The sequence below is a fragment of the Conger conger genome, chromosome 2 (assembly GCF_963514075.1).
Source record: "Conger conger chromosome 2, fConCon1.1, whole genome shotgun sequence".
Lineage (NCBI taxonomy): Eukaryota > Metazoa > Chordata > Actinopteri > Anguilliformes > Congridae > Conger > Conger conger.
Window position 1 is genome coordinate 11,796,012 of NC_083761.1, and position 12,910 is coordinate 11,808,921.

Genomic DNA, 12,910 nt, shown 5'->3' on the forward strand with positions numbered 1-12,910 from the left:
TCCCGCTCATTTCCTTAACCGTGCACTTTAAGGCTGTTTTCAGCACATATTGTCCCCCGCCGCACTGAATAAGCATTGATTCGGCTTCCTTGTCTGGGCCTGGCTATTCTCCGCTCCGAAGACAACGGCATCACGGCGCTTCCCGTCTCAGACCCAGAGGCCTGCCAAAAAGGCCCCTCTCTCTGAGCGCGGCTCAAAGGGAGGTTTTTCTGTGGAGATTGGGCTCGTTTTTGCGCTCCATTCACGGCGGTGTCGTCACCGGAGCGCAGGGCCGACGGCGCAGACGGATAGAAACGCCGTCCGGCCCCTCCGGACTCCTGACCCACAGCCATCAGCATGCTGCTCAGACCTCCTGGCACGTCTCCAGGTGAGCGGTGTTCTTCTCACAGACCCCAATGCCGTCACTCCAACCCTTCACTGGAGACATGCCGCCTGAGACACAGCCACAGGGCCGGGGGCCCAGTCTGGGCCTGAACGGATTGTGCGCTTTCTTCAAGGCCTTTGAAAAACAAAAAACTGTGCCCAACAACTGTCATACTTCAAAGTTGTAGTTTGTAGATTTTTTTCTTAAACGTAAAAATGTATTTTTTAAAATGTGGAGTTAGCTGCTGAAGCCTGCCGGACGTTCACCTTAAACCGGCCTCTGACAGAAGCCAAAGGACAGCCTTAAGTCGAATTAGGGACCCAGGGACAACAGGTGCAAAGGCACACCGTTGTTTTGTGTGCTGTTGTACTGTACTCTTCTTCTGTGGTTTAGGCCACTCCCTGTGTACTGAATGTGAAATGGGCAACACGCAAAATTTAAGAGTTCTTATGTCCAGCGATATTTGCACAGAAATACACCAATGTAGCCATTTCACAAAGCTGGTTTCTACATGCAAGAACATACACACGATAAAAGAGGGGCCCAGGATCGATGCAAGAATGGTGGAACGGTAATACAAGCATAAACATCGTTTAAAACCCTTGTTCCAACATTTAAAGTGAATCGATGTTGACTAAATTAAATTGCACATAAAGGATGCACAATAAACAGATCACAAAAGATTGCTTGAATTGCATTTCATTAAATGGATTTGCTGTCCATGCGCAATTTGTTCAATAAAAGCGGAAATAACGCATTTAATTATTTTTATTCAGTGGACATAGGCTCTTCATTGGCTGGGGCCAATGTTGGCAGTGTACCTAAAGCAGAAAGACATTAGAACCGTGCACACTTCAATTTGTGTTTATTTAACGCAAGTCACATAGTCATCGCAATATTCAACAACGTTATCGCATATTGCATATTGCACATCCTCCGCCCTCGACATCAGACCCAGTAAATTTCCCGCGTGCCACGGCTGCCTGTGGCACCTCTCCCCTGACCTTTAAGGTGTGAGGACTACAGAGGTGTGAGGAACGGCAGACGGAGAGGCGCGGGGCTCCAGACGTACCTATGCTGCTGAGGGAGCTGCTGCTTTCAGAGTCCGACGGCATGGTGGACAACACGCTGTACGTAGAGCCTGGAGAGGAGAGAGCACACAGCCCGTCAGCATGGAGAGCACACAGCCCGTCAGCATGGAGAGCACACAGCCAGTCAGCATGGAGAGCACACAGCCAGTCAGCATGGAGAGCACACAGCCAGTCAGCATGGAGAGCACACAGCCCGTCAGCATGGAGAGCACACAGCCAGTCAGCATGGAGAGCACACAGCCCGTCAGCATGGAGAGCACACAGCCCGTCAGCATGGAGAGCACACAGCCCCTCACATCACATCACATCAGCATGGAGAGCACACAGCCCGTCAGCATGGAGAGCACACAGCCAATCACATCACATCAGCATGGAGCACACAGCCCGTCAGCATGTAGGGCAAACAGCACAGCCCGTCAGCATGGAGAGCACACAGCCAATCACATCACATCAGCATGGAGAGCACACAGCACAGCCCGTCAGCATGGAGAGCACACAGCCAATCACATCACATCAGCATGGAGCACACAGCCCATCAGCATGGAGCACACAGCCAATTACATCAGGATGGAGAGCACACAGCCAATTACATCAGCATGGAGAGCACGCAGCACAGCCCGTCAGCATGGAGAGCACACAGCCCAGCCCGTCAACATGGAGCACACAGCCCAGCCCGTCAACATGGAGCACACAGCCCAGCCCGTCAACATGGAGCACACAGCCCAGCCCGTCAACATGGAGCACACAGCCCAGCCCGTCAACATGGAGCACACAGCCCAGCCCGTCAACATGGAGCACACAGCCCAGCCCGTCAACATGGAGCACACAGCCCAGCCCGTCAACATGGAGCACACAGCCCAGCCCGTCAACATGGAGCACACAGCCCAGCCCGTCAACATGGAGCACACAGCCCAGCCCGTCAACATGGAGCACACAGCCCAGCCCGTCAACATGGAGCACACAGCCCAGCCCGTCAACATGGAGCACACAGCCCATTACATCAACATGGAGCACACAGCCCAGCCCGTCAACATGGAGCACACAGCCCATCAGCATGGAGAGCACACAGCCCGTCAGCATGGAGAGCACACAGCCCGTCAGCATGGAGAGCACACAGCCCGTCAGCATGGAGAGCACACAGCCCGTCAGCATGGAGAGCACACAGCCCGTCAGCATGGAGAGCACACAGCCCGTCAGCATGGAGAGCACACAGCCCGTCAGCATGGAGAGCACACAGCCCGTCAGCATGGAGAGCACACAGCCCGTCAGCATGGAGAGCACACAGCCCGTCAGCATGGAGAGCACACAGCCCGTCAGCATGGAGAGCACACAGCCCGTCAGCATGGAGAGCACACAGCCCGTCAGCATGGAGAGCACACAGCCCGTCAGCATGGAGAGCACACAGCCCGTCAGCATGGAGAGCACACAGCCCGTCAGCATGGAGAGCACACAGCCCGTCAGCATGGAGAGTACACAGCCCGTCAGCATGGAGCGCACACAGCCCGTCAGCATGGAGAGCACACAGCCCGTCAGCATGGAGAGCACACAGCCCGTCAGCATGGAGAGCACACAGCCCGTCAGCATGGAGAGCACACAGCCCGTCAGCATGGAGAGCACACAGCCCGTCAGCATGGAGAGCACACAGCCCGTCAGCATGGAGAGCACACAGCCTGTCAGCATGGAGAGCACACAGCATAGCCCATCAGCATGAAGAGCACACAGCCCATCACATCAACATGAAGAGCACACAGCCAACTCTGTTTGTGCAAAGATGAGTAGCGGTTTACCTTGTGAGAAAAACCCAAGTACCATCCACATTTCTCAAAGAGGCAGCTTTCACTTGACTGTGTTTTCATGCGCTGGGAGCCATTTTAGCTGTACTCACAAAGGCCTCGCTGACAAACCGACATCACTACATCACATTGCTATTCGCAGTGCTTTTCCTCAAAGCAGTTAGCACAGAGACGCTTTAATTCCGCTGTAGCACCATTCTATCCCCATAGCATTCAGTCCCATCCTGCTACGTCCTCTCCCTTAGTGCGTGTTCTTACACGAGGGAGCGGTCCAAACAGACGAGCTCCAGAAGAGGCAGCCTTAATGCACAGCTTCACTACGCTCCAGTTTCCTGTGGCTAACGCACGGCAAACGCATGTCACCACTTCTTCCAACATGATGATTTAATTTGGTCCATGATGGATAGACATTTTTAAATGAAATAATTTCCTCTGAGCTGAGATGATACCCTGTGGACCTGACGAGGAAAAGACTAATTAACAAAGAGAGGTTGAAGCTCTGCTGCGCTACATGCCCACGCTAATGCTACGCTGGGCTAGAGATAAGAGAGGAGGTACTCTTCATCTCTGTCACACAATGGAGCTGCTGGTCCTGGAACTAGCACTGATGCCAACACGCCAAAAACAAAAGCTCTTCACCAGCAAAGATTTACTCCACCTCACAGCCTAATCCAGCAATACAAGAAAACCTGACATTTTATGCACTGAAACACTTCCTTTTTATACTTCTATTGTACTGCCAGAACCGAGTGGACATTTACAACAACCAGACTTGTACCTAAAAATAACTTCATACTCGAGTGATCCATTAAGCAATTACTGTATGAATTGCATATTACACAACAGAGCAGTCTTCCTGGCAGGCATCATGAGTCACATTTCCTATCCAGCACATCACCGATAGCAATTAACTGCAGCCAAATAAGTCAGCGAGCTGACCACATCAATATGGCCCCGGTCGCATCAGCATTAATCAGGCTAAGAGGCTAGGCTAGGCCTCGGGCCATTAGCTCCAACACGCCCGAGTGTGATTTAACACGCACGCTTAGGTTTGTAACACGAGGGGAAGTTTATTTATCCTACTAAAAATACCCTCTTTTTTTTCCAGGAGCCATGGTGGTGCGCGGCTAAGGCGTTGCGCACTGAGGACCGGGGTTCGTGACTCGGTCCGGCCAAAGCCGAGTTTGGCCGGCTCACGTGGGAGTGGCATAATTGGGATTCAGCGGGGTTAGAAGGATCGGCGTAAAGATAGCCGCCCCCGGATCGCCTCGGAATCGTGGTCACGGGCTGGAACGATGCGGCTCGGAGAACAGATCACTAGATCTCACGGGCCTGGACATAAATGCTGTATCCTCAGTTGTTGGCATGGGTCATTGGAATAGATCGGGTATAATTGGCATTAAGGCCTTTAAAATTAAATCTGTGGATTTCTTAGCCAAACAGCAACTTAAAAGAATCATTGGTGCTGCAACTCACCAATAACCAGCAAACACTGCAGCACTCCAGGACTGGATTCTGCCACTTGTGCCTTAAACGCAGTGCTTTATGACACCGACCGGCCTTGCCCGAGTCTAAGGAGTTAACCGGAGTGGTTCTGAACAGAGAAGCCATGCCATTTACAACTACACCGTAAAAATGCTAATCGCACACCATAGCAATAAACCTTACATTAATCGCAGACGCTCTGCGAACAAACACAAACGGGTAGACACGAGTCTTACATCAACCGAGGATGAAGTAGCTGCTTACAGCACCTCAGGTGGGCGAACCACATTAATCCAAACCGCTACACATCCCTTCAAATACGGTTAGCTTAGCGATGAGTTCTACAGGCCCTGTAAACAGTATTTTCAGCATGTGGCAGGGATGGATCACTAGCTGGTCGTAGGTAGAGTTGATCGTAGGTAGAGTTGAGAAAGTCACAGTGGTTTCACACAATGTGCCAGTGAAAGCGCTGTAATTGAATCGTACGGTGCGCTGTGGCTTAAAGCAGAGCAGTAACTCATAAAGCTGATGAATCGAGCTGACGGTATATCATCGGCATCGCATAGTTCAGCTCTGCTACCCCGGCACTCACCCCCCCTCAGGCCATGGCAACAGTCGCTAGGCTCAGGACGGCCCCCCCCCGCACGCTCTATGCAGTGTGGAGGGCTGTGTATATGGTAACAGCAGTAGCTTCCCCTGCGTTCACACAAACCTCTCTCAACATGTGTGAGGCAGAGACAGTGGGTGGGCCTGTAGCAGTGACTGAGAGAGATGGCTGCCATATACAGGCTACAGCAGTGGTTCCCTACTGTTAATGGAGATTGACCATCCTGCAGGTTCACACTCCAAGCCCAATAAAGCACACCTCATTCAACAGCTAGAGCAGGGCTACCAAACCCTGTTCCTGGAGATCTACTGTCCTGTAGGTTTTCACTCCAACCAAAACAAAGCACAACTCATTCAACAGCAAGAGTAGGGCTGCCCAACCCTCTTCCAGGAGATCTACCGTCGTGTAGATTTCATTCCAACCCAAATAAAGCACCCCTCATTCAACAACTAGAGCAGGGCTACCAAACTCTGTTCCTGGAGATCTACTGTCTTGTAGGTTTTCACTCCAACCAAAACAAAGCACAACTCATTCAACAGCAAGAGCAGGGCTGCCCAACCCTGTTCCTGGAGATCTACCATCCTGTATGTTTTCATTTCAACCCTAGTTTGCCATACCTGACTCTACTAAATAGCAGCTGAAGGATCATCTGTAGCTGAATGCAGCGTTTACCCTTGGGTTGTGAAAACCTACAGGACGGAACATCTCCAGGGACAGGGTAGAGAACCACAGGGATGCCAACACTGGGAAGTATTTTTACTCATTTATTCGTTTTATTTATTTATTTTGCAAAGACGGTCCCCTTGACACAAGTTCAGAAGTAAAAATAGCGGCAGATTGTAAAAGGGCTCGGGGGTAAAAATAAACCCGGGAAAAGGCTGGAAATGACTCATTTGGGACAGTGAGGGCGACGGGAAAGTCGGGCACGGCTGGCACCACAGAAATCCCCTGTAACGATCATAATTACCATTCAGCAGACATGTCCCCAACCCACAGGCCGAGAACAGAGGAGCGGATAAACACACGGCAACGAAGGGCAAAGGAGCACCAGCTCCTCCCTAAAAATACTCATATCACTGCCCCCTCCCCTCAGAGAGAGCAGCTCCGCTGGACACAGAGAGCAGGAGAGGGCCTCCCTCAGGCTGCACGGAGACAGGAGCCTACTCAAACCCCAATCCTGCTAGACGGAACAACACATTAGAAGCCATATTGCAGGGCGATTAAATGATTAAGGCAACAGAAGCGAGCAGCTGACTTTCTGAATTCTGGATAGAGCAGGACTATAGAGGAAAAAAAAAAAAAGAAAAAGAAATTCTACAATGCTGAGAGAAAATGTTGTGGGATAGAACTCGATTTCTTTAATATCCAGTAACACCAAGCATGAGACTGGTTTCCCCTGACCCCACTGAACTACACGCTTGTTTCAAGGCCAGCCAACATGCCAGTCTGGGGGTCTGGGTATTGGAACTGGTCCCAAATCCGCCAAGACAGCCCCAGGCCCCAATGAAGGGTCGCCACCAAACATCGCGATGACATCTGAAAGCCAATGCTCCAGGGTAGAGGGATCTGGAGTAAAAACAGGCACTGGAGTCTGAAGCCTCCAGTGATGCAGAGCCATAATCCCAACCTTAACCAGCCAACAGTCTGGCATGGCAGGGCACTAGACGTTTGATAGGGGTGACCATTTCAGTTCTGGGGCCCGCAACAGCAGGGCAATGATCTGTTAAAATCCATAAAGTCAATCATTTGGAAGAAGCAAACTGCCCACTTTCCATGCATTCCCCCATCAGATGAGTATATTTGAAAGCAAAGCCAGTATTTTGTGGTGTTCTGCCGTAGATTAACTTTGCGAAGTGTGGCTTATGCACTGGCATGCCAGTCTCTGTTCAGTGCTGGTGTGCCTCCATAGCTGCAGATGCTTCTCATTTCCCTCTAATTAATCACCAGGCAATTAGGGCAATGCAAATAAGATTATATTTGATCGTTCATGGTTACAGAGGTAGAAATCAGGACAGCTCAGGATTTTTCCACCAGTTCATTTTGGTCATACAGTTTAGGGGGTTTTTTTGTACCATTATATTGGAAAATTATATATTATATCGCCTGCAACCTTGTATGTAGGACTGGATCACGATCGTGATGATATAAAGTATAACCACACTCCCTGTCATGTGATATCGGTTAAATATTAGCCTACTAATGCTTATTAACCATTAACATTTGTAGTGTCTTCAGCCATTTGCCAACCTGCAGGTGAGGGAAAACGACACTCTCCCCTCATCATCCCCTCCGTCATTCAGAATGCAATAATTCTCTGGATAAAAGAGAAGCACATTCATTTTTTAAAACCCAAGATGACTTCATTTAGGCTACATAAACAACCGGATGTTGAGAGCACATCTTTAAATTAATCATCATGCATTTAAATAAAGTATTTGAGGAAAATGCTGCTGGTGGATTGCTGGGGGTCAGCCAGAGTTGAGTAAGAGTGGAATATATAATATATGTGAATACACAGAGCACATCTGAGGAGTGGTTTCAGTAATGAAGGAGGAATGAGGATGGTTTTGGGAACACTCTTGTAATAGCTCGTCTACCAGTGATGTGTCAGGCCTTGCATTCATATGGACACCTCTGATTAACCGCTGCAGGTCTGAGTGACAGACTGCTCTACTGATGACCACTTTACGCGCCAATCTAGGATTTCTATTTTTCATATCAACAAACACCATACCTGAGACATATTCTGACTTTGCATTTTTCTAGCAATGACCATTGAGACCATGTGTATGGTTTATTTTCATGTATATGTTAAAATGCTAAGTTAGTGGAGGGAACACTATTCCCACCCTGTGTGGAAATGTACACACGAGAAGCCTGGGGAAGAAACGGGTGTTGTGAGTGTAAAGATGCTTAGTTTGCGTGACACGTACTTCCAGCAGTGACGCAGGAGAGTTTGAGCAGAATAAACACAAGAGGAGGAGGAGTTTGAGCACAGTTGGCTTTGTTTGCAGTTACAACAATGGATGAAAGTACAAGTAGTAAAGTTACCAAAAAAGGAAACCAATGTGTCAATCCATGTTGCTGTGTTTTGGAGCGTGTCTTCATGCTGCTGGGAACTATGGGAATTGACATGAAGAATTGACCTGTTATAACTGCTAGTCACCATGGGTGGCCGCTAAATCCAGCAAAACAGAGGAAGCCGTTGACTGACACTTTATATGACGATTTCTGAACCAATCACAATCCAACCTACTAGTTTAGGGCCAATCACCTCCAGGTTCAGTGTTTGACCCTTCCCACTCCATTGTGTATATAATAAACTACTGGAGCACAGACGTTAGGACTAAAACAAAACTAGTAAATTCAAAGGAAGTCTCTTCAATTTGCATTCACACAAACATGCAGTGATAGGTGAAAATATGATATTTATATTTGAGACATAGGACAATAAGAAAAGCTCTTTAACTTTAGGCCACTTGAAAGAGCTGAGCTGAGCCAGAGGCTAAGTTCTAAGCAACAGTTTATGTAGCCTACCCTTAGTCCAACAGTTGTTTTAGACATAATGAAAATACCTTTTTTTAATTCACAAAATGTGCCACAAACTGCTCTGGTTTTAAATATGACATTCTACAAGAAGACAAGAAAACAAAAGAAGTGTGCTGAAACTGATGGGGAACTTGTCATTGTGAACTTTGGTCTTAGAAAGAAGCACCTGCACACGTTTTATAACATATTTGACTTTCCACTGTACACTGATAGAGGAGCAAACATAAATGAGCACTGAAGCACTATAATGACTAAAGATATGTTTAAAACGTGGAAGCAGTTCAAAAACATCTGCGTCTAACCACTACACAGTATGTCCAAGTTTTTAGTAAAGCATGGCATATAGGCGACAGTATTTTCCATTAAATGGCGAGTAAATTCTCATTTACATTTTTTTTTTTTTTTTTAAGAATTAAGAATATTTCAAAGTTAGTTTCCAATTTGAATGTGTAAAACGTTAGAATTTAAATAGTTCCAACAAATCTATTGAGTGCGTTTAGGTCGTAAGTAGCTTAGCGGTTTCCAGGTTGTTTATAAAACAAGGACTCGTGCTCTGGAACTGTAACTGGATCCACCGCTGTTTTGACCTGCACTTTTTCCATTCACAGTTTGGAGGTTACATGTAGCATGAGTGGAACTTGGCTCGCTTTCTCCCTGGGCAGTGAAATGCAAACCTGTGCAGTAGTGTTTTTTTTTTTTAATCTGGATCCGGTAGGTTTCACTGAAATCAGTTATTACCTTTTTCCAAGCGGCTACGAACTGAAGTTGAAGAGCATTTGGTGTGGCAGGATATAAATGTGTTTGCAGTTTACAATTCTGTGTTCGTTTGGGAAAACTTGACACGGTCACGGTCTATGAAGCCCCGCTCTTGTTTTGTTACTGCACGTTGCTCCAAAGTTGTATACATTTTTACTGCTGGTACCCCCCTGGAATATTCTAAAAAGTTAGATATCCGTTTGAAAACATAGTCTCTGACTATCTGGGGAAGCCAAATCAATTGCAGGTGGACAGCTCTTACAAAGAGGACGGTAGATTCAGATCTGGGACGCGACTCCGTTCGCTGGCTCATGCATGCGCACCTGAAGCATTGCGGTATAAACGAGCTTCATCCCTGCTGCGGGGGGCACAGATTATTCAGCTTTTTATCAGCTAGCTCTGTCCCTGACGTAGCAGAGGCCAGGCGTTCAGGCTGCAGATGGGAGCCTAACAAACAGCTCTGTTTACCCACATCTCTCCGCACTAAATCAAACCCACTTTGGCAGGCCTCCCACTCGCTGTAGGAGCCACCGCTGTTTGATTAAAACTGGAATGAGCCCAGCTTACAAAGCCCCCCCCCCCCTCCTCTTCTATCAGGCTACTGAAAGAAAGAGCAATGTGCTTCTGGACTGGAGGCATCACATGGATCAGGCATTCTTTGTTCAGTTTCCCATGAGTTTGTTTGGCCAGACAGTGTCACAATGGGCAAGGTTCACAGGAACCAACCACTCGCTGCTTCTTGGAAGACATGTGACCCTGGCACTGACTGTACACCGTTCACCAGCAACTTATCCAGTCTGTTCACTCCGGATAGCCCAGCATCTCTGGGAAATGCAGGTTTAGCATCTGTTCCCATTGCTGTGAAACTGGAAGAGCCAGGTGCATCATACATACAACATAACCACTCCGGTGGCATGGGGAGAGATTATAGTTGTCAACGGTTATATTTTTCTAAACGATCTCCGATTCATCAGAGTAGTCACAAAGCCAAAGAGGCCGTATGAAATCAGTATGACTCCAAAAAGCTACCTTCATATTTTTGGCCTTAGTAGGGATGTACTGTTTGCTGTACAACGCAACAGCAATTCAAATTTGGAGGCAACCTGATCATTTACAACAATTAAACAGGACTCCCAACAGAAGGAATAATGGTCTCAGAATTGTTCAAAATAAGACCCCATACTTCAACATTTTTTGTCAGAGCTTGGTGTGATGACAACCAGATATATCCAGCTTCTTATTCCAAAAAATGTCCAAATTGTTTGATTTATTATTCTTTTTTTGTAAGGTGTTATTCGCAGGCTGAAACCAGGATAATATAAATATTAGCTACTGTGTGGCATCTGCAGCATTTTCTACAAACAACTGCCCTTGTGACTATTTGTGATCTATATAAAATACACACAGAACCATCTTCATGAGAAGCACAAGAAGCCTTTTGTCATGTTATTTAGCTAAATTTGAGATATCAGCATTTGTGCCAACATGCATAACATCCTGTGACCCACTCCTGTATGATGGCTGAAGGACTTGGATACACTAGACTTATTAGAACAAGATTGCTGCTGGGAGTGGTGTCTGTCAGCCAGTAGGGGGCGATCTTCCCTCTGGACCAGAGAAATATCCAATACCATCGTGCAGCGATAGGGGACCCTGATGAAAAGGAGAATTTTTTGGGAGAGATGTTAAAATGAGGCCTTTCGACCACTGTCTCTCAGTCTTCACCTCAGCTTCAGTTTGGTAGTGTCTCAGTGTAATGGTTGCCGTGCATAGCTCAGATGGGTGCTACACATGCAAGTTCCCCTGCCTCCACACGACGCTGAGATTAGAACCAGGAATACAGTTCATTACTATTAGTTGCAAGAATGAGGAACTTGAGTAAGACATTTTAAATGAGTCAAACAATTCTAAAAACATGGCGTTAACGACACCAAATGATGCATACCGAACCAATGTAAACCTCATTACCAGGTTTCCACAGTTAAAGTACGAATCAAGTGTCTTTCTACTTGTAATCTGAAACAATGTATAATGTATAAATAAACAACACTAGCATTCATTGTTAAATAAGGCACAGGTAACACCAATATGCCTTTACTGGACAGAAGGCCTGGAAGACAGGGAAAACAGGAGAGCGGGTGTCAGAGTAGATTCTTTTTGGAGTGTCATCTAAAGTCATGTTCTTCTATGGTTTAAACGTTCATGGCAAATTCTTGACATTTGAAAAACGAATAAACGTCAAAAAACCGCATTCAGACAGTCTCTCAGCTCCGAGCAGAAAAGGCACAAATCATTCCTCCTTTGTAAATTTTGGACACGGTTATTTAATCTGAACTGGAAATCATAATTACACAGCATACACACCCCCCCGGGCACAGCATTACGTGCACTATAGGCAAATGCAAAAAATTATCAGCGTTTCATGGAAATGAGCTAGATCTTGAAGTATGGGCATGTTTTCTGCTGAAGCTGGACCTTTGAAACAGTGACTGCTATCCCATAAAGATGAACGCTGGCATGTTCTTTCCACTACACTTCTTTCCATTTTAATGGCAGTGCTGTGTGAGATGATTCGCTTAAGCTTGCAGTTTTCACTGCTTTACACTGAAGCCAGCCTTTAGATAATTCCATGAACTGGAACTACAATTTGTGAAGCACAATAAAATAGTGTTCAGACACAGACGCTGCTGAAGCTAGCCCATCAGAATTAAATCATTTCCCTCTCCAGAAAAGTGGTTTGACTGCAAGTAGTAAGTAGCATTAATAGGATATCCTTTTTCCCCTTCCCTTTAGCTTTCCATGAACTTAGATGAATTAAGAGTTTGTGTTCCAGAAAATGATACGAGTTCTGCCAATCAGGTAGTGTATCCAAACAAAGTGTCAGCTTTTAGAAAGCTGGAAAGCATTTTTATACACTGGAAAAGAGTATTACTGCTTTTACATAACTAATGGGTTCATATAAAAGCCAATAGCTTGGTTATATGCTACTGTGTACCTATATACAATAAGGTTGTATAATACACTGCTGTAATTGTAACAGACAGCACATTTTTAAATTTGTTTTGCACAGAGATAGCTTGGCTTTGGCAGCATGGTTTCTGGCACAGTAACGCAATGTTGAGACGGAGACAGTGTCGTGGCTATAATTAATGAACTGCTGAAGTCAAGTTGCGTTTGGGGAGACCCGCATTATAGTACTTAGGAGCGGTAGGATGAAAATGAAGATTCATCTGCAACAACTTATTTATAGCCACACTAGAAGGAC

At 46.7% G+C, this 12,910-nt stretch overlaps 1 protein-coding gene across 6 annotated transcripts in view; it reads right to left on the reverse strand.

Annotated features, from left to right (window-relative positions):
- dlg5a (discs, large homolog 5a (Drosophila)) overlaps nucleotides 1-12,910 on the reverse strand; it is a 62,694-nt gene that overhangs the window by 33,907 nt on the left and 15,877 nt on the right. For all 6 annotated transcript variants that reach the window (XM_061231423.1, XM_061231418.1, XM_061231421.1 and 3 more), the window contains exon 2: nucleotides 1,437-1,505. In XM_061231423.1, coding sequence (XP_061087407.1) covers nucleotides 1,437-1,505 — 69 coding nt within the window. The remainder of the gene's footprint in view (nucleotides 1-1,436; nucleotides 1,506-12,910) is intronic.